The sequence below is a fragment of the Amblyraja radiata genome, chromosome 5 (assembly GCF_010909765.2).
Source record: "Amblyraja radiata isolate CabotCenter1 chromosome 5, sAmbRad1.1.pri, whole genome shotgun sequence".
Classification (NCBI taxonomy): Eukaryota; Metazoa; Chordata; class Chondrichthyes; order Rajiformes; family Rajidae; genus Amblyraja; species Amblyraja radiata.
The window spans coordinates 35,933,034-35,952,831 of record NC_045960.1 but is presented as its reverse complement, the minus strand read 5'-3'; the positions used below and the strand labels follow the sequence as shown (position 1 = coordinate 35,952,831).

Sequence of the window (19,798 nt, the reverse complement as noted above, 5' to 3'; positions counted from 1 at the left end):
ACCTGCAAACCTGTACGTCTTTGGAGTGTGGGAGGAAACCGAAGATCTCGGAGAAAACCCACGCGGAGAACATACAAACTTTGTACAGACAGCACTCATAGTCGGGATTGAACCTGGGTCTTCGGCGCTGCAAGTGCTGTAAGGCAGCAACTCTACCGTTGCGCCACCGTGCCACACAGCTGGATCTGTTTTGATTCAGAAAAAATCCCCCCCCCCGAAAAAGTGACACCTTGGCCGGGTGAGTCGGCTGATCTCGACCTCATTGGACCTTCTACTCCGATCGGTGGGTCGCATTTGCAGCCTGTGGCTGGTGCTCCGCAACTCAAGCTCGACCCGGCAGATCCGTTACGCATCTTCTGCGGCCGACTTTGCGGAACCCCCCAAGGCTGTGACCTCTGTTTGTCCGACAAAACGGGTAATCTAGAAATGCTCTGGAACCAAGGGTGCTGGAAAATCGATGATGGACCTGTATATGAAAATGAGACATGCTTACATGTGACCTGGTGATATCAGCATTATTATAGTTATTGTTAAGCAATAAAGTGTTCAACAATGTTACAGCATTCCTGCAAGACTGGTAGAGCCTGGTCATTTACAACACAGAAGTTTCTCCCTTTCTACAACTTAACTCATCGCCAACGTCTTACTTTTGATGAAAGATCATCTGCCTGAAATGCTTCATGGTTTTCTCTCCCCAAAGATGCAGCTTGGACACCTGAGTAATTCCAGCAGATTCTGTTATGTCAGATTTCCTGTATCTGCATTGTTTTTGTGCCTGGAGAATTCCAAAGGTATACAATCCTCTAGTTTAGAAATTTCACCATTTCAGGAGGGGATTATTTCTGAGTCAGACTCTATTCAAGGCTGAAATTGGCACTTGGAGAAGAGAGGAAAGTAGACTTCCAGCTACAGAATCAGTGATGTTAAGTGAATGATGGATCGGCCTCAAGTAGCTGTCTGGCCTCCCCTGCTTCCAGTGGGAATATTTTGGAATGCTTTCGAATGTTCAAGTTTAAAAAAAATCCTACTGTCCATAATTCAAGATAATGAAGCATAAATATGAGATAAATGTCCTGTGGAGAAATATTCCACTTAGGATCAGGATTTATGTAAAATACATAAAGCAGCTATTTTTCCACATCTTTGAGTGATTATATGACGAGCAGTAGACCTGTAATTCCATCTGTACAATAAAAACCACTGCCTGTAAATCGCAGATACTCAGTGCAAACCGGTATTGGCATAACTGTGCTGTTGAGGTGTGGTCACATTCATGTGAAATTTGCCATTAAGTTGAGCGCATTTGTTACATTTTTTAAAAACAAATGGTGTTTGTGGAATATTTTGTGTTCGGATTGCAAGTTTCACGTAAATAGAATGGCTGGGAGGGGACATTGGTTCTCGAAATCCTTTTGTAGATCCAGGGAATGCATTTAACTTCACACGACCGCCAGTAAGGTAAGAATTACAGACTATAATGAGTTGTGCTGGTGATAGGCAAAGCAATCCACGTGGCTGCCTGTGATCATGAAGTTTCACCACTAGCTACCATTTCTGCTCTACCATCACTATTAGTCTGCAAGACGTGTGTTTTTCTAAAAGAGAAGTTTCAAATGTTTGGCAGGTCGATGAGAGCGTACAATACCGTTTTGCCCTCCAGTGATTATCTCAGAAGATCATTATTCATGGGTGAATGTTTTATGTGTCATTCCGAACTGTCACTGTATTTCATGTTGTCACTTTCGTGTGGAGCATCAAAGCAAATTCCTTGTATGTGAATACTTGGCCAATAAACTTATTCATTCATTCATTAATCCTAATGAATTTGAGCATTTGAAGTCATTGGGCTTATACTCGCTGAAGTTTAGAAGGATGACGGTGGACCTCATTGAAACTTACTGGATGGTTAAGGGCCTGGATAGAGTGAATGTGGAGAGAATGTTTCCACGGGTGGAAGAGTCTAGGACCAGCAGCCGTAACCTCAGAATAAAAGGACGTACCTTTAGAAAGCAGATGAGGAGGAATTTATTTTGTCAGTGGGTGGTGAATCTGTGGCATTCATTGCCACAGGCGGCTGTGGAGCCTAAGTCAATGGAGATTTTAAAGGCGGAGATTGACAGATTCTTGATTATTGTGGGTGTCAGGGGCTATGGGGAAAATTCAGGAGAATGGGGTTGAGAGGGAAAGATAGATCAGCCACGATTGAATATCACAGTGACTTGATGGGCTGAATGGCCTGATTCTGCTCCTAGAACTTATGAATTCCATTTGGCTGTTCAGTAATGCTGCTCCTGGTTTTAAGAGAAACCTGCAAGCAAACACATGCAGCAGAGATGCTTGGGCAGAACTTAAAGGGGGATGTCTCACAGTTTTTCCTTTTCTATCTGAGATCTGGTGACACCTATTCAATCGCCATCCTCCCCCACTCCTTACACACCATATCTCGTCAGCTAAGCTCTCATAGATAAGAATCAAACTACATAACATATAGGCCGAAAAAAATCATTCGCTTAATTATCGTGCTGACCCATCAAGGAAATTCCAGTCCAACATGCGTCACATTTTTGACAACTTTCCAGGGTATACAATAAATTCAGATAATGCAATTCATTTATCCCTCAGTGAAACAACTCTTGCTGAGAAAAAAATTCTACATACACTGGAAATCGGAAATCAAATTAGAAATGCTAGAGATATGGGACTGCCGTGAGGGAGGAGGGGAAGAACAATGAACAATTGGGGAAGGGGGAGAACAAAGGACAATGGGGACCCAGCGTGGGGAAACCGCTGTGGGGGGGAAGAGAACAAAAGGAGGAGCCGGCGTGCTATGTAACTTTGTCTGCGCCGTAGGTGGCCGCTATTTGTATACATTGGGTATGCAGCAAAGAATTTCACTGTGCCTACTCACATGTGACAATAAAGTATTCCATTCCATTCCAGTTTGGATAGTATCTGTGGAGGTTGAAACTGTGATAATGTTTCAGAGACCAAATGAGTGAACGATACGAGGTGGTGGCACCATCTGAAAAAATGAAGTTTTGTTCATCACCGCTGAACTGCTTAGAGGAAATATAAATTGTTGGAGATGAATAAAAACAGAGGAAGAGAAGGAGAATAATGTAGAAACCTTGAGGAAAAAGCAGTGCTCTGTAAATCTGAAATAAAAAATGTGCTAGAAGCAGCCAACAAATCAGGCAGCATATCTGGGTTAAGTAAAACTGACTTATTACAAGAGATTGAAGACATTTGGGGGTGGCACAACGGTAGAGTTGCTGCCTTACAGCGCCAGTGATGTGGGTTTGATCCTGACTTTGGGTGCTTGTCTGTACGGAGTTTGTCTGTTCTCTCCGTAACATGCGTGGGTATTCTCAGGGATCTCCGGTTTCCTCCCACACTCCAAAGACGTTCAGGTTTGTAGGCTAAGTGGCTTGTATGATTATAAATTGTCCCCAGTGTGTGTAGGATAGTGTGTGGGGATTGCTGGTCAGTGCGGACTCGGTGGGCTGAAGGGCCTTCTTCCACGTTGCATTGTATCTCTCAACTAAACCAAACATTTAGTTTAGAACTGGCCGAGTCTGATTCAAACATAAAAAGCTGGTTATACGAAATTTATGAATTAAACATGAGGACCTGCAAGTTGTAATATTCACAATCACCAAATTAAATGTTGCTTCTCATATTACCAGGAGCTTTTTGTGGAACAGAGGCAAAAATAACGAAGCGATCAGAATGGGAATGGGATGGACAGTTAACAAGACAGGCAATTGGAAGATCTGGGTTTGGTTTCTCTATAATAGAGAAGACCACATTAATGAGTTCTGAATGCAGTACATTATTTTGGAAGTAGCACAAATGAATCACTCCCTCACCTTGAAGGAATCTTTATTGGCCTGGGTGGTGGGAAAGGAACCAGAGAATGAAAAGGCTTCCAAGGTATGGATGAAATCTCTGAGTAAATGCTCACCTGATGTGGTCCCAATAGTTGTGGTTCCCTGCCTGGAGCAGTAATAGGCAATGAGCTTCTCTTGTATGGGCATCAAGCACACAGCAAGAGTTGTAATCAAATGCATTAAAGGACTTTCTGCCACAATAATGTGCCTTTTAATCTGAAATCATTATTCACAACTGTTTACAGCACCAACTGTTCTGATGTTCTCAGATTTCCAAATTACAATTTTTAAAACATTTTTTTTAACGCTACTTAAACTGTTTTAACGCAGGCCAGTTGGTGAATGTCCATCAACCTAGATTGGACATTAGCCCAGATCTCAGCAGCACAAAGGGAAGGGTTCCCAAACTGTCTCCTGTTCTTTGTCTTAAGCCAAAGCTAGTTTTCATAAAACGTTTTTCAATAACATGAGCAGGAGGTACTTAATGTTCTCTGTCATCTGGTTTGTAATGTGCTTGTGCCTAAAGAGTGAGCCTTAACAGTTTGAATGTGTCTGAAGAAGGGTCTCGACCCGAACTGTCCCCCATCCCTTCTCTCCAATGCAGACGGATGCTGCCTGTCCCGCTGAGTTACTCCAGCTTTTTGTGTGCATCTTCAGTTTGAATATGGATATATATGCCTTCAATTTTCTTGTAGAATATGAATGAAATGCAGCCTCTCGAAAAGTTACCCCATGCCAAGTGAATGAGCAAGAGGCTGATGTGCTGTTCTTGGCTTGTGAATTCTTATTGCTGGAAGACAATGCAAAAAGGCTTCTCAATTATTAATTTATAACAGTCTTTTGTTTCCAAACTTAAGAACTTTAATTACTTGGTCCATTAATTTTTCTTTTTGCCATGTGCTTCTTTTTCCAAATCTACCTTTTTTTTTTTGCATCCAAGCCACCAACATTGCTGATTCCCTTTTCGAAACGTTGCAGAAATCTTGTTGTGCATAAATTAGCTGATTTTATGTCCATTAAGAAGAAGTGACCACACTTTAAAAAGTAATTTGCTTGCTGCAAAGCACTAGGAAGAACTTACGGGATATGAAAGACATATTGTGAACTACAATTTAATGGTTTTAACAAATATCAACTCATCCAGTGCCTTCATCTCATGAAAGCACCAGTTGAATTTATGAATATGTTTATTGTTTTCTTAGTTTAGTTGTCAGCATTCCATTTTTGACTTGTTAATTGTAAATTGAAATTTAACTCCAAGATTTGAGCAGATTAATCTAGGCCGATGGGAGTACAGCCCTGAGGGACACTGGACCGTTAAAGATTGTTATATCAGATGGCACAATGAACAGCTTATGTAGAAGAACTAAATACACAATGCAAAGAGCTGTGCAAGGTTCTTCTATGCTGCCTGATATTCGAACGACAACTGACATCATCATAAGCAAGGCTAGTTAGCAAGGAATAGGTCAAAATGCAGAAACAGGGAACTACAGATGCTGGTTCAGATGCGACTAGTTCCCAGAATGCGGGAAGTCCTCGCAACCATGAAGGAGACTCACCAGCGAACATGCGGCGAACATGTGGTGACCATGTAGCGACTATGTGGCGAGCGCAGAGTCTCCTACACTCGCCTAAAAAGTCGCCTAAATGGGACAGGCCCATTACTGTATGAGAGGCTCAGGTTCAATCCAGTCTACGAGTGCTGTCTGTACGGATTTGCATGTTCTTTCTGTGATGACATGGGTATTCTCTAGTTTCCTCCCACATTCCAAAGACATGCAGATTTGTAGGTTAATTGGCTACTGGAAATTGTCTGCACAGACTTGGTGAGCCGAAGGGCCTGATTCCACACTGTATCTCTAAACTAAACTAAAAAACGTAACTAAATTCGTGTCCCTGGCACTGTGAGACACAATGGGATGTAGGCTGTCATATGCAGATCATCTCAATAATGGTTATATCCATAAAATAAAATCAAAACTTTCAAAAGTTGAATTATTCAGTAATTTTGCTTTAAATAAAGCTTAATATTCCTTCGTAAAGGTTTACTCAATATTTACATTTTTTTGTTTCTCGTATCAGGAAATGATATAACACATAAAATTAAACATCCATTTTATATGCTGCTTATTAAAGTAGGGGACAGCTAAGTGCTCGGGAAATTTGAAGATTTCTGCTTTCAATTTTCACAAAAATGATTTATTGTTCTTTTAGCCTCTGGGAAATAAATTGCATTCATTGAGGGAGGATCAAAATATTTTTGAAAAATGTGGTGTGCTCGTTCACTGCTTAGACTCTTGCAGCAATGGAAAGGTACAGGAGACTCAGAGACTGCGGATGTTGGAATCTTGAGCAAAATACAAAGTGCTGGAGGAACTTTGGGGGAGGGAATGAACAGATGACGTTTCATGTTCATAAGGGATAGGAGCAGAATTAGGCCATTCGGCCTATCAAGTCTAAACCATTCGATCATGGCTGATCTATCTTTCTCTCTCAACCCCATTCTCCTCCCCATAGCCCCTGACACTCATACTAATCTATCTATCTCTACCTCTGTTTGGGTCGGGAATGTTATTTAGTCTCTGAAAAAGGATCTTGATCTGAAATGTTGCCTGGCCATTCGCTCCCGGATTCGACCTGACCTGCTGAGTTCCTCCAGCACTTTGTGATTTACATTGGAAAAGCAGAGTTTGGGTTCTCACAAGGGCATATAATTTTGTAAGGACTTTAAGTGAATTAGAAAAAATATTTTGAGATAACATACAAGCCCATGCTCTCATTTTCTATTCTGTGATCTTAATATTGAGTAATAAACTTATTTATCCATCTTAAAGCCTTTGGCTTAATCTTCTGGGCAGTAACAATAGAGTCATAGTGCATAAAAACAGGGAAATTGTGCAGAACATTTTATTATGCTCCACACTGATCCTACCTCAACTGGAGCAATATGTTCAGTTCTAATCGCCTCCTTATTGGCAGATGTAGAGAACTTGGAGAAGATCCAGAGGAGATTTACAAGAATGTTTTTCTCAGATGAATGACTGGTTACCAGGATAGATTGGATAAACTGTGGTTGTTTACCTTGGAAAAGTGAAGGCTGAGGGGATATTTAATAAAAGCTTTTAAATTAATGAGAGTTTAGTTGGGGACCCACATTTTCATTGTAGTGAGGTCACAGTTTTTTTTAAAGTAAACTGGGAAGTAAATTAACGTTGACATGAGAATTGTTTTATTCAGCGTGTGGTTGGAATCTCAAATTCAATGCTTGTAGATGTAGTGGAAGCAGTTTCCATTGTGGTCTCCATGGGGGAATTGGGGAAGATATGGTGGGGAAAGCTTTCCAAGTCTATGAAGACAGGGCCAGAGAATGAAACTGGTGGAGAAATGGCACAGAAATGATGGCCCAAATGGCAACCTTGTATGTTGTGATCATTTTGTGATTTTTGTAATTAATTTTCAAAACAAAATTATTTTCATGTGATACGTACTTTATTTTGTTGCTTTTTTAGGTACGGTCAAAACTGTCTCATCCAGTTTGAGGATTTTGGTAACACCAATGCATTTCGGCTTCTGAACAAGTACCGCAACAAGTATTGCACCTTCAACGATGATATCCAGGGTATGTTTCAGTTTTTTATTTTTGCATAAGGATTTGTGTGGTTTCAAAGGAAATCACTTAAATATAAATTCCTCGTAGGTTTTTAGTTCAGTTTAGAGATACAGTGTGGAAACAGGTCCTTCGGCCCACCGAGTCCTCACCAACTAGTGATCCCCATACACTAGCACTATCCTACACACACTAGGGACAATTTTGCATTTATACTAAGCCAATTAGCCTACAAACCTGTACGTCTTTGGAATGTGGGAGGAAACCGAAGATTTTGGAGAATACCCACGCGGTCATAGCGAGAACGTACAAGCTTCGTACAGACGCACCCGTAGTCAGGATCGAACCTGAGCCGCTGGCACTGTAAGGCAGTAGCTCTACAGCTATGCCACCGTGCCACCATGCCACCCTTGATCAGTTGATCAGTGGATTTTTTAGTAAATTGAGGGACATTGTATTAAAAACATTACTGTTATTTTGATCTTCTAAGGTTCATCAATAGGAATATGGATTATCTCTCCATATTGGATTATTTCTTGCTGTCTGTATTTTATACACCATCATTATATAGAAAGGTTACAGGAAAATTCACTAATTCATAATTTAGTTAATTATTTGAGAATAATACAGTGAAAATATATTTTGTAAAATACTCTACATATAGCAACAGTGGAAAACTTATAGCAAAATCATGATAATCACAGTAAAGGTCAATAATTTGTAATTTTCTTTTACTGGATAATCTGTTGTGATAAAGAAATTTCCTCCGGACCATAATTATATTAATTTTGAGACACATTGATTAGCAATGTTACAAAATTTTGAGATTTTAAAAATCAAGTCTGTAATTTATCCCATCAGATAAAGCATAAAAATAAGTTTAATTTGACACCTAATTCACTTTCATATCTCAAGTATTTAAAAAGTTATGGCCATTTTCATACTCGGAAATGAGCATCTTGTTCCCTATTGATTTTCTATGGACATAACAAAAAAGTTGTGATCGTGAACAGTCAAAAGCCCATAACTTTCTTAAAAATTAAGAGAACTGAATGAAATTTTCAGTTATCATAGATTGAAGCATTCTGAAACAAATATAAAATAATCTTACTTGGATGACCTGAAATTAAAGCATATAATTAGTTAGTTACCTAATTGTAGCTAATTTCAGACTTCAATTACTAGATCTAAACATCTATCCATTTCTTAATAAATTATTAACATTTTTAAATAGCCTAAATGTCCAAATAATATTCACAAATAATTCACAATAAAACATGATTTTTAAATCTCATTTACATTAATTTATAGACCAAATGGAAGGAATTCAGTGTTCAATTGCTGTAAATAAATGCCCATTTAAATCAGCTTTCCAGTGGGTCCCTGTGGAACGCGCTGGTTTAGAACGTTCACATTGCGGTAGATTTGTGCCCCAAATGCCCAGAAAAATACTGCGCGATATAATGGGCCCAAATTGAGCTACTCGCAATATTAAATTTTGTATAAAGGGATCTTTAGAAGCCCTTTTTAATGTAAAAATATACAACCTAACTTCTGCTATTTGCTTTATGAGACTCTGCGGTTGCTGGCGGTCGCGGGTTTAGAGATTGATTTTTAAACTACTATAACTATTATACGAGGCCTTTAAACCTAATAATAGCTTTTGCGACGGGGTCTTCCAGCGATTTTTCGTTAATAATTAACTAGGCTGAACATCTTCGATTTGAACAGCCTAGAGAAAATCGCGTTTTAAACCCGCCCCCTCTAAACGGCGCCAAAATCGCGCACACACGCAGCGGCAGATTTTCAAAGACGCTTCAGGTAGGCTTTGCAACATACCTACATTGATTGTGAGAATGATTTTTGATTCCCTTGGAAATTGGTATAATTGTGGGTTTATTAGGAAAAGTACATGGTATTTTTGTTGTGCCATTTTGTCTTATTTGCGATTTAATCAGTCCAGCCTTCAGATATCATTATCTGGTTTTAATTACCAGAATTAAATTAAAGTTAATCAATAGAATATGCTGCAATAATTTTCATGCACAATGAAGGATTAAAAATAGATCGAGAAATGTGTCCTTTGAAGGTGATGTTGGTACAACAATTTTAATTCTGAAACTTCTCGGCAAGAGCAAATTTAATCGACAAATTCTGGATCTGAAGGAGGCAAAACTAATGTTGGGTTGTGCAGGGCTGGGACAAGTCGGTTAAAGATGGGTTTAGAAAGCTGTAGTAATTCAGTAAAAGATATAGATTTAAATATCTAAGTTTTGGAATAATACCCTCTGTAAACTCTTTTTGCTCTTTAGGATAAATTGTAATTTAAAGTGCAATATATCACATTTAATGTTTCACAGTTTACTTGTCTAAAATACTGCAGATTAGGTAATATGAATTAATTGGTGGGAGAATTCTTATTCTGGCCAGAAATATGCTGCATTGGCAGTTTGGTGGAAGAGAAGATTATCTTGGCCCCTGTACAGATTTGAAAGTGACTGTCCATCAATACCATAGATACGTGATTGATTTACACAAGCATGTTTCAGTTACTAATTTACGGTACAATTGTTGGTATTATGATCAGAGTGCGCCTGCCACTGCATGTTTTCCCCATTGCTTTAACCCCATTGTTTGTTTAACCAGCATAAAATAAAAGTTTGTTTTAATTATGAGAAATATATAATATTACTTTGCAAATGATCAAGTTCTCAAGGGAAGTTACTCTTGAGTTATTTTGGCTGTTCAATTATTTCTCCTGACATTAACATGTCAACACTTGAAACCATCTAAATGCATTTTTCTTTCTTGCTGGTGATGAATTCCTTTGCACTTTTTTTGTCTTTTATCCAAAGGAATGTGCTTTCTTTTACCCTGATATTTAATAGTGTGCACATTGAGAATGTTCTGTTATGATGTGGATGAAAGCTCATTGTAATGTACAATGAAAATAGAAAGGCTCATGATTAAAGGTAGACACAAAATGCTGGAGTAACTCAGCGGGACAGGCAGCATCTCTGGAGAGAAGGAATGGGTGACGTTTTGGGTCGAGACCCTTCTTCAGTGATGTCAGGGGAGTGGGCGGGACAGATCTCTGGCACTGTCATGCATGTTGGTTTTTCCCTCTTTTGTAACTTAAATTACCACGTTTATTAAAGCCTCATAAACCCCTTGTAAACTTTAGCACCCTTGTGAAGTGGTCATGTCAGAAGCTTTGCAAACCAATTGATCAAGATCAGAGGAGTGGGTGAGACAGAGATAGAATGTAGTCGGAGACAGTAAGACTAGTGGGAGAACTGGGGAGGGGGAGGGGATGGAGAGAGAGGGAAAGCAAGGGCTGTTTGCAGTTAGAGAAGGCAATGTTCATACCGCTGGGGTGTAAGCTACCCAAGCAAAATATTCCTCCAATTTGCGCTGGGCCTTACTCTGACAATGGAGGAGGCCCAGGGCAGAAAGGTCAGATTGGGAATGGGAGGGGGAGTTAAAGTGCTGAGCAACTGGGAGATCAGGTCGGTTAAGGTGGACTGAGCGGAAGTGTTCAGCGAAACGATCGCCGAGCCTGCGCTTGGTCTCGCCGATGTACAGAAGTTGACTCCTGGAACAGTGGATACAGTACATGATGTTGGAGGAGGTGCAAGTGAACCTCTGCCTCACCTGAAAAGACTGTCAGGGTCCTTGGTTGGAGTCAAGGGGGGAGGTAAAGGGACAGGTGTTTAATCTCCTGCGGTTGCTGGGGAAAGTACCTGGGGAGGGGGTGGTTTGGGTGGGAAGGGACGAGTTGACCAGGGAATTGTGGAGGGAATGGTCTCTGCGGAAAGCAGAAAGGGGTGGAGATGGGAAGATGTGGCCAGTAGTAGGATCCCGTTGGAGGTGGCAAAAGTGTTGGAGGATTATATGCTGTATGCGACGGCTGATAGGGTGGAAGGCGAGGACTAGAGGGACTCTGTCCTTGTTGCGAATGGGGGGGGGGGGGGGGAGGAGCAAGAGTGGAGCTGCGGGATATCGAGGAGACTCTAGTGAGAGCCTCATCTATAAATGAAGAGGGGGACCCCTGTTTCCTAAAGAATGACATCTCCGATGATCTAGTATGGAAAACCTCATCCTGGGTGCTGATGCGGCGTAGACGGAGGAATTGGGAATATATCAGATGGTGGCTTTGATCTAAATATATATCCCACAGATATATTGTCTGATTGGCTTCTGCACTACAGGAAGTGAACTATTATTTTACCACCTGGTTCTGCCAATTAACTTGTGATCTGTGTTATCAGTGCCAGTAGGTATGGAGTAAATCATTCATACGTTTAAGGGGAACATATGTATCAACAAGATCCTTTTCAATCACACAGATTACATGACAGTTTGTCACAATACATCAACTTTTCTTGGCCTTGGGCTTGTTTTATTTTGAGAAATGTTGAAAACAGACACCATAGGACTAAACATTTTTGTAGAGCTTTTTCTTGTCATATCATGATTGTTTGGATATCATGATTATCTGGAATTCTCTGCCACAGAATGTAGTTGAGGCCAGTTCATTGGCTATATTTAAGAGGGAGTTAGATGTGGCCCTTGTGGCTAAATGGATCAGGGGGTATGGAGAGAAAGCAGGTACAGGATACTGAGTTGGATGATCAGCCATGATCATATTGAATGGCGGTGCAGGCTCGAAGGGCCGAATGGCCTACTCCACCTATTTTCTATGTTTCCATGTTTACTTGAGGAGCAGACAGAGTCTGACAAATTCTGTTTTTTCACACTCGCGTCCCTTCAGGTGGATCGCTTTAGCTGATATCCCGCTGAGTTACTCCAGGATTTTGTGCCGATCTTCTTGTTTTAACATTAGTTCTCACACCTCGTATTCTTTGGCAAACCATAGTTCAAGGACTTCTCAATGTGGTGCTGCAACTAAGAATTTAATTGTTCCATTTCGGGACTTGTGGCAATAAAACGACTATTGACTCTTCACATTTTGGGTCCACATAAAGATTTCAGGATGCCGTAAAAAAATGCATTATACAGCCTGAGATAGTCCAGTTGTTTGAGCAAATGACCATGTCAGGAGCTTTTTGAACTTCTAGCCTTTTTTTTCTCCTCTCCATTTGTCTGCTGATACAGTGATTTAGGTTGTGGTCAGCGTGGCTGACTCTGTTCCATTAATGCCAGACATTCTGGATATTATTCCCAGTTATTCTTTCCCCAGGCCCTCCAGTCGCTATTGGTTTTACAGTATTTACATTCTCAACACTGATTCATATCGATAAAACAGTCTTGGGTCAGCTGAGTCACACACTTATAAGTAGCATGGATTGACTGCACTGGAATGATCATGTGCTTTACATTGCTCAACAGGGAGGCCATGGAAATGTTCTAATGTGGGAGAGAGGCTTAGAATAGACAAGCTTGAGAATTCCCAGTGCAGAGAACTGCTTTCTTAACTCAGAATCATTTTCTGGTTCCTAAAACTGACGGAGAGATCTCTGATTACTTCAAACCCAGCTTCAAGGCTTAAAGAGCAATATGAATGCACTTTTTAATTTTCTTAGGTCCAAATGTTGTTGTAATTGTAGCAGTAAGATTATGTTGCACAAAGAGGGCATCACAGTCGTGTAGCAGTAGAGTTGCTGATCACAGCGTTAGAGATCTGGGATCGATCCTGACCACGGGTGCTTGTCCATACGGAGTTTGTACGTTCTCCCCGTGACCTGCGTGGGTTTTCTCCAAGATCTTCGGATTCCTCCCACACTCCAAAGATGTACAGGTTTGTGGGTTAATTGGCTTGGTATAAGTGTAAAAATTGTCCCTCGTGTGCGCAGGGTAGTGTTAATTTGCGGGGATCGCTGGTCGGTGTGGACTTGGTGGGCCAAAAAGCCTGTTTCTGCGCTGTATCTCTAAAACTAAAACTAAGATGCCTTCTTTCAATACTCGCACCAGTTCTTGTGAAGGCAGAGGGCCACATTTAAAGTGCCTGCTTGTGAGGTGCATGTGGAAGCCAAGGGCCTGTGTGGTCAGTGCCTGGAACGTGCTGCCAGGGTTGGTGCTGGAGGCAGATATGATGATGGTGGTGTTTTCAGAGGTTTTTTGATAGACACTTGGATATGCAGGAAATAGAGGGATACTGTTCATGTGTGGGCCTTATGTTTGGCACAGACACAGTGAGACACAAGCTCTGTTGCTGAGCTGTGCTTTTCTGTTATGTTCTAATCTGTGGATTCCTCGAGTCATACAGCAGGGAAACAGGCCCTTTGGCCCAACTCACTGATGATAACCAATTTGCCCCATTTGCCTGCATTTGGCCCATATTCCTCTAATCCTTTCTTATCCATGTGCCTGTCCAAGTTTTTAAAAAAATGCTACTATAGTACCTGCTTCAACTACCTCCTCTGGCAGCTCGTTCCATATATCCACCACCCTCTGAGTGAAAATGTTACCCCTCAGGTTCCTTTTGACTCTTGTTCTTAAACCCATGTCCTCTGGTTTTTGATCCCCACTATCCCACTCCCTCTCCCCGCTCTCCCACCAGGCAAGAGGCACAGAGGTATGAAAACACATACATCCAGATTCATGGAGAGTTTCTTCCGAGCTGTTAGCAGGCAACTGAAGCATCCTATCAGCAACTAGAGAGTGGTGCGAACCAGGCACGTGCCATCGGGGTAGACAAGAATTATAATTAAATTATAATTATAAAATTATAAAATGGTCATTACCATATATAAAATGGACATAAATAGTAGAGGCACGTGCGAATTATGCTTCCGTAAGAGATCGATCTCTTAGGGAGGCATAATTCTCCCGTGCCTTTCATCCGCAGTACATTTAAAACGCGGAAGTATGTGCTACTCACGTGCCGTCGACGACGCTTCAAGCCATCAGTGGGAACGGTACGTAAAGGCAGCTGAAATTCTGCCTTTACACCGTGGACTGCGTGCGTGCTGCGCTGCGCACCAGCCTGCTGCGCATGAATTTCGTTGTCTTGTACAATGACAATAAAGATTATCTTATCTTATCTTATCTTATGCGCAAGTTTCTTGGCGGGTTTTTCAAAGATGGTTAGTGATTACCTGAAGAGTTTCTCGAAGCAAACTTACGAGGAAAATACCAAAATAATTAAAAATAGCAGACCAACGCCGGAACTTAAAGAACTTCAACAGCGCAAAGGAACAAAAATAATTAGAACATTTAAAACAGCTTGGTACAACAGGAAACAAAGAGGGAAGAATGGATTTTGTGTACAAATAATATGGTAAGTAAATTTCTTTGAGCTATATGTTTTTAAATACTTTATTAAGAGATAGGACCTATTGAAGACAAATTACCTGATATAAGTTGAGAGAACAATCTGCACATGCATGGCGCCCTGAAATGGGGGGACTATGTATAAACACTGCTGTAATTTCTACATGGTGAAACAAAAATATATAAAAATGGCCTTTATTAAAATCTGACTATGTGCAATTTAACCACATTCTATTGCAAATCTCAAATTGTGGAGTACAGAGGCAAATAAATAAATGATGGGTCTTTGTCCCAAACATTTTGGAAGGCACTGTACATCAGTCACTGAAAGTAAGCATGCAGGTTCGGCAGGCAGTGAAGAAAGCAAATGGCATGTTGGCCTTCATAGGATTTGAGTATAGGAGCAAGGAGGTCCTACTGCCTTGGTGAGACCGCACCTGGAGTACTGTGCGCAGTTTTGGTCTCCTAGTTTGAGGAAGTACATTCTTGCTATCGAGGGAGTGCAGCGTAGGTTCACCAGGTAAATTCCTGGGATGGCGGGACTGACATATGATGAAAGAATGGATCGACTGGGCTTGTATTCACTGGAAGTTAGAAGGGATCTTATGGAAACATATAAAATCATTAAAGGATTGGACAGGCTAGATGCAGGAAAAATGTCCCCGGATGATGGGGGAGTCCAGAACCTGGGGTCACAGTTTAAGAATAAGGGGTAGGCCATTTTAGACTGAGATGAGAAAAACGTTTTCACCCAGAGAGTTGTGAATCTGTGGAATTCTTTGCCAGAAGGTAGTGGAGGCCAATTCACTGGATGTATTCAAGAGAGAGTTGGATATAGCTCTTATGGCCCTGTCCCACGTTGCGAGTTCATTCCAAGAGCTCTCCCGAGTTTGCCCTGATTCAAACTCGGAGATTACGGTAATGGCCGCTCGTCGGTACTCGGGGCTCTCGTGGACATTTTTCAACATGTTGAAAAATCTTCACGAGTCTTCCCGAGATTACCTGCCGTAAGCAAGTCTTCCCGAGTACCTGCCGTTAGCGTTACGAGCCGCTAAGAGACGTTCCCGAACTCTGACATACCCGCTACGTTCATTCTCCGTTCTTACCACGAGTTTGATTTTTTTTAAACTCGGGAGTGCTCTTGGAATGAACTCGTACCATGGGACAGGGCCATTAGGACTAATGGAATCAAGGGATATGGGGAGAAAGCAGGAACGGGTGTACTGATTCTGGATGTTCAGCCATGATCATATTGAATAGCAGTGCAGGCTCAAAAGGCTGAATGGCCTACTCCTGCACCTATTTTCTATGTTTCTATCTATTCCTTCAATGATCTTATACACCTCTATAAGATCACCCCTCAGCCTCCTGCGCTCCAAGGAATACATCCTATCCTGCCCAACCCCTCCCTATAGCTCAGGCCTTCAAGTCCTGGCAGCAGCCTCGTAAATCTTCTCAGCACTCTTGCCCAGTCTATTACTGTCAGTGTGATTTTTAATGACTTTCAGCAGATGACACTCTCCTCTTTCTGAGTAACTAAAATGGCAGGAGAAAGGTGTAACAGCTCATTAAAGTTACTTTTGAATATCAATCTTTATTTTTGAAGTTTAGCAGACTGGAATTTAGGTCCGAAGTGTGAAATTTTAGAGTTATGCCCATTTAAAAATATGCAGTAATAATGTCAGAGGAGAGGGCCATCTGCAAAATTGAGCATGCTGAAAATGACAGGTTTACAATGATTAAAATCTGTTTTCACAGATTAGATCTGCACCTGACTTTGGTTATCCTCTCGTAAATGAGAGGGCTAAGTTACCAACAGCTTTACTAGTCAAACCAGGGAGTGATTGATTTTTCAAGCTCAATGGTCATGGCCTTTGACTTGAGGGATTAGAAAACAAAAAAAATCCTCAGCTGTGCTACTGAGAGGATTTATCACACAGTTTGAGGTCCATCAAAGAAAAGGAAGACAGCCTGTGAAATACCTTTCCATGAGAATTTACAAAAGCCTGCGTTCTGGATGTCTCAAGAAAGTGATGGATTAGTATGCAGCTATAAAGAAAAAGCAACCACTTTTGCAAGCAAACTTGTATTTATTCTGCCAATTGAATAGTTCTTCACTGCAGACACAAAATGCAAAAATATAACTGAGCAGGACAGGCAGCATCTCTGGAGAGAAGGAATAGGTGACGGGGTCTCGACCTATGTTCCTGTCATAAATAGGTAGACATCTGAAGAGACAGGCAACCAAATAGGATGGATAAAAAAATATCTGAAATGTTGCCAGCCAGAAGGGTGACATTTGGAAAATGTATGATAGCTTCAATGCTTTAGTTTTGAGATTCGAGTGGCCATATGAATGGGAAGATAGATAAAATGTATTTGGTCCTACAATTCAAGCGATGGCTTCAGGTTTCTGGAGGTACTTTCCATCTTTATTTCAAAATGTTTCCCTGCATCTTGCCAGGATACCCACTGTCAGACGTATCAAGATAATCATGGCCTTTTGAACTAATTGTTTCATGTATTGTTGTTTTGGATAGATATTACGATCTCTGCCATTCACCTCTAGTTTCCTGACCTGAAAACATCTTTCAAGTGATTTTTGATAAATAATAAGCAAAAGTTTCTAACCTGTAGGTCCTGTAAATTTCTATTCATTTATCATGACAATAGTCAGAACATTGTATAGATATGAACTGCAGATGCTGGTTTATACCAAAGATGGACAGAAAGTGCTGGAGTAACTCAGCGGGTCAGGCGTTATCTCTGGAAAAAAGATTGGGTGACATCTGGGGTCGGGGCCCTTCTTCAAACTGAAAGTAGTGAGGAAGAAACTGGAGGTAAAAAAAGGCTGGAACAAAGCAGTGTTGACACCAGATCACCAAGGAAGGGTGGATCCCATAATGGCCCATTGTTGGCTGGAGAAGGGGCGATAATGAAGGGCTACAAGGATGTGAACAGTGGAACTAGTAGATCACCTAGGGTGGGGCGAGAGGAAATGCAGGGGTTACTTCAAATTAGAGAAATCGGTGTCATACCACTGGTTTGTAAGCTACCCGTGGAATATAGGGTGCTGTTCCTCCAATTTGTGTTTGTCCTCACTCTGGCAGTGGAGGAGGCCCAGGACAGAAAGGTCAATGTGGGAATGGGAGAGGGAGTTGAAATGTTTGTAAACTGGGTGTTGAGTCTGAACTAGTCTGAACATTGTTGACTCTGAACTGTCATTTTATCAGGAATGGTGATCTTTTGATTGTCTTCCATTGCTTGGACAGTGGGTCACAAACAAATTCTTACTGAGGATCTATCCATGTGCTCTTTTGGGTCATGTGGTGAGCTTTCTGGTAATTACCTTCTGGTAATTGCACAAATAAACCATGTGTGTTTTCTTGACGGCCAAAAAAACATTCACACCCCATTGAAGATTAAATGCATTTTAACATTTACTTCTGATGGACTGATACTTAAATACCTTTGTTGCAATTTTTAAGTCAAATATTTACCTGAGGGCCCTGCGGGTGGCAACAGTAAACCTGCACCAAACACTGTGCATATCATCTTAGCGAATGGACAGAGGTTTTCAGCTGTGGAAAAGTTCACATACATTGCCAGCAATTTCTCAAGATCGGTCAATGTTGATGACCAAGACAACAACAGGGTAGCAACAAGCAGCTCTGCTTTTGGTAGACTGAGCAGTAAAGTGTGGGAATGAAGAGGAATTGGCCTACAGTGCATTCAGAAAGTATTCAGACCCCTTCACTTTTTCCACATTTTGTACGTTACAGCCTAATTCTAAAATGGATTAAATTCATTTTGTTTATCATCAATCTACACACCACACTCCATAATAAAAGAGTGAAACCATATGTTTAGAAATTTTTGCAAAGTAATTAAATAGAAATAACTGAAATATCACATTTACATAAGTATTCAGACCCTTTGCTATGACACTCAAAATTGAGCTTAGGTGCAACCTGTTTCAATTGAATATCCTTGAGATGTTTCTACAACTTAATTGGAGTCCACCAATGGTAAACTAAATTGATTGTACATGATTTGGAAAGGCACACACCTGTCTATATAAGGTCCCACAGTTGACAGTGCATGTCAGAACAAAAACCAAGCCATGAAGATGAAGGAATTGTCCGTAGACCTCCGAGCCAGGATTGTGTCATGACACAGGTCTATGAAAGGGTATAAAACAATTTCTGCAGCATTGCAGGTCCAGAAGAGCACAGTGGCCACTGTCATTATTAAATGGAAGAAATTTGGAACCACCGGGACTCTTCATAGACTCTTCATATTCTTTTGCTGCATGGCAAAAAGAATTTCACTACACCGAAAGGTGTATGTGACCAAAATAAAATTTGAACTTTGAACTTTGAACTTTAGAGCTGGCCGCCCGGCCAAACTGAGCAATCGGGGGAGAAGGGCCTTGGTCAAGGAGGTGACCAAGAACCTGATGGTCGCTCTGACTGAGCTCTTGAGTTCCTCTGTGGAGATGGGAGAACCTTCCAGAAGGACAACTAAAACGGAAGCCACGCCTCAGTAAAAGGCACATGACAGCCCGCTTGGGGTTTGCCAAAAAGCACCTAGACAAGATTCTCTGGTCTGATGAAACCAAGATTGAACTCTTTGGTCTGAATGCCAAGCGTCACGTCTGTAGGAAACCAGTCACCGATCATCACCTGGCCAATATTATAGCTACGGTGAAGCATTGTGGTGGCAGCATCATGTTGTGGGGATGTTTTTCAGCGGCAGGAACTGGGAGTCTAGTCAGGATCGAGGGAAAGATGAACGGAGCGAAGTACAGAGAGATCCATGATGAAAACCTGCTACAGAGCGTTCAGGACCTCAGACTGGGGCAGAGGTTCACTTTCCAACAGGACAATGACCCTAAGCGCACAGCCAAGACAACACAGGAGTGGCTTTGTGACGAGTCTGTGAATGTCCTTGAGTGGCTCAGCCAGAGCCCGGACTTGAAGCCGATGGAACATCTCCGGAAGGACCTGAAAATAGCTGTGCATCGACGCTCCCCATCCAACCTGACAGAGCTTGAGAGTAT

At 41.3% G+C, this 19,798-nt stretch overlaps 1 protein-coding gene across 1 annotated transcript in view; it reads left to right on the top strand.

Annotated features, from left to right (window-relative positions):
* Window positions 1–19,798, top strand: part of LOC116973185 (NADP-dependent malic enzyme-like) — a 371,473-nt gene that overhangs the window by 232,689 nt on the left and 118,986 nt on the right. Inside the window, exon 7 of the mRNA XM_033021003.1 lies at window positions 7,403–7,512. Coding sequence (XP_032876894.1) covers window positions 7,403–7,512 — 110 coding nt within the window. The remainder of the gene's footprint in view (window positions 1–7,402; window positions 7,513–19,798) is intronic.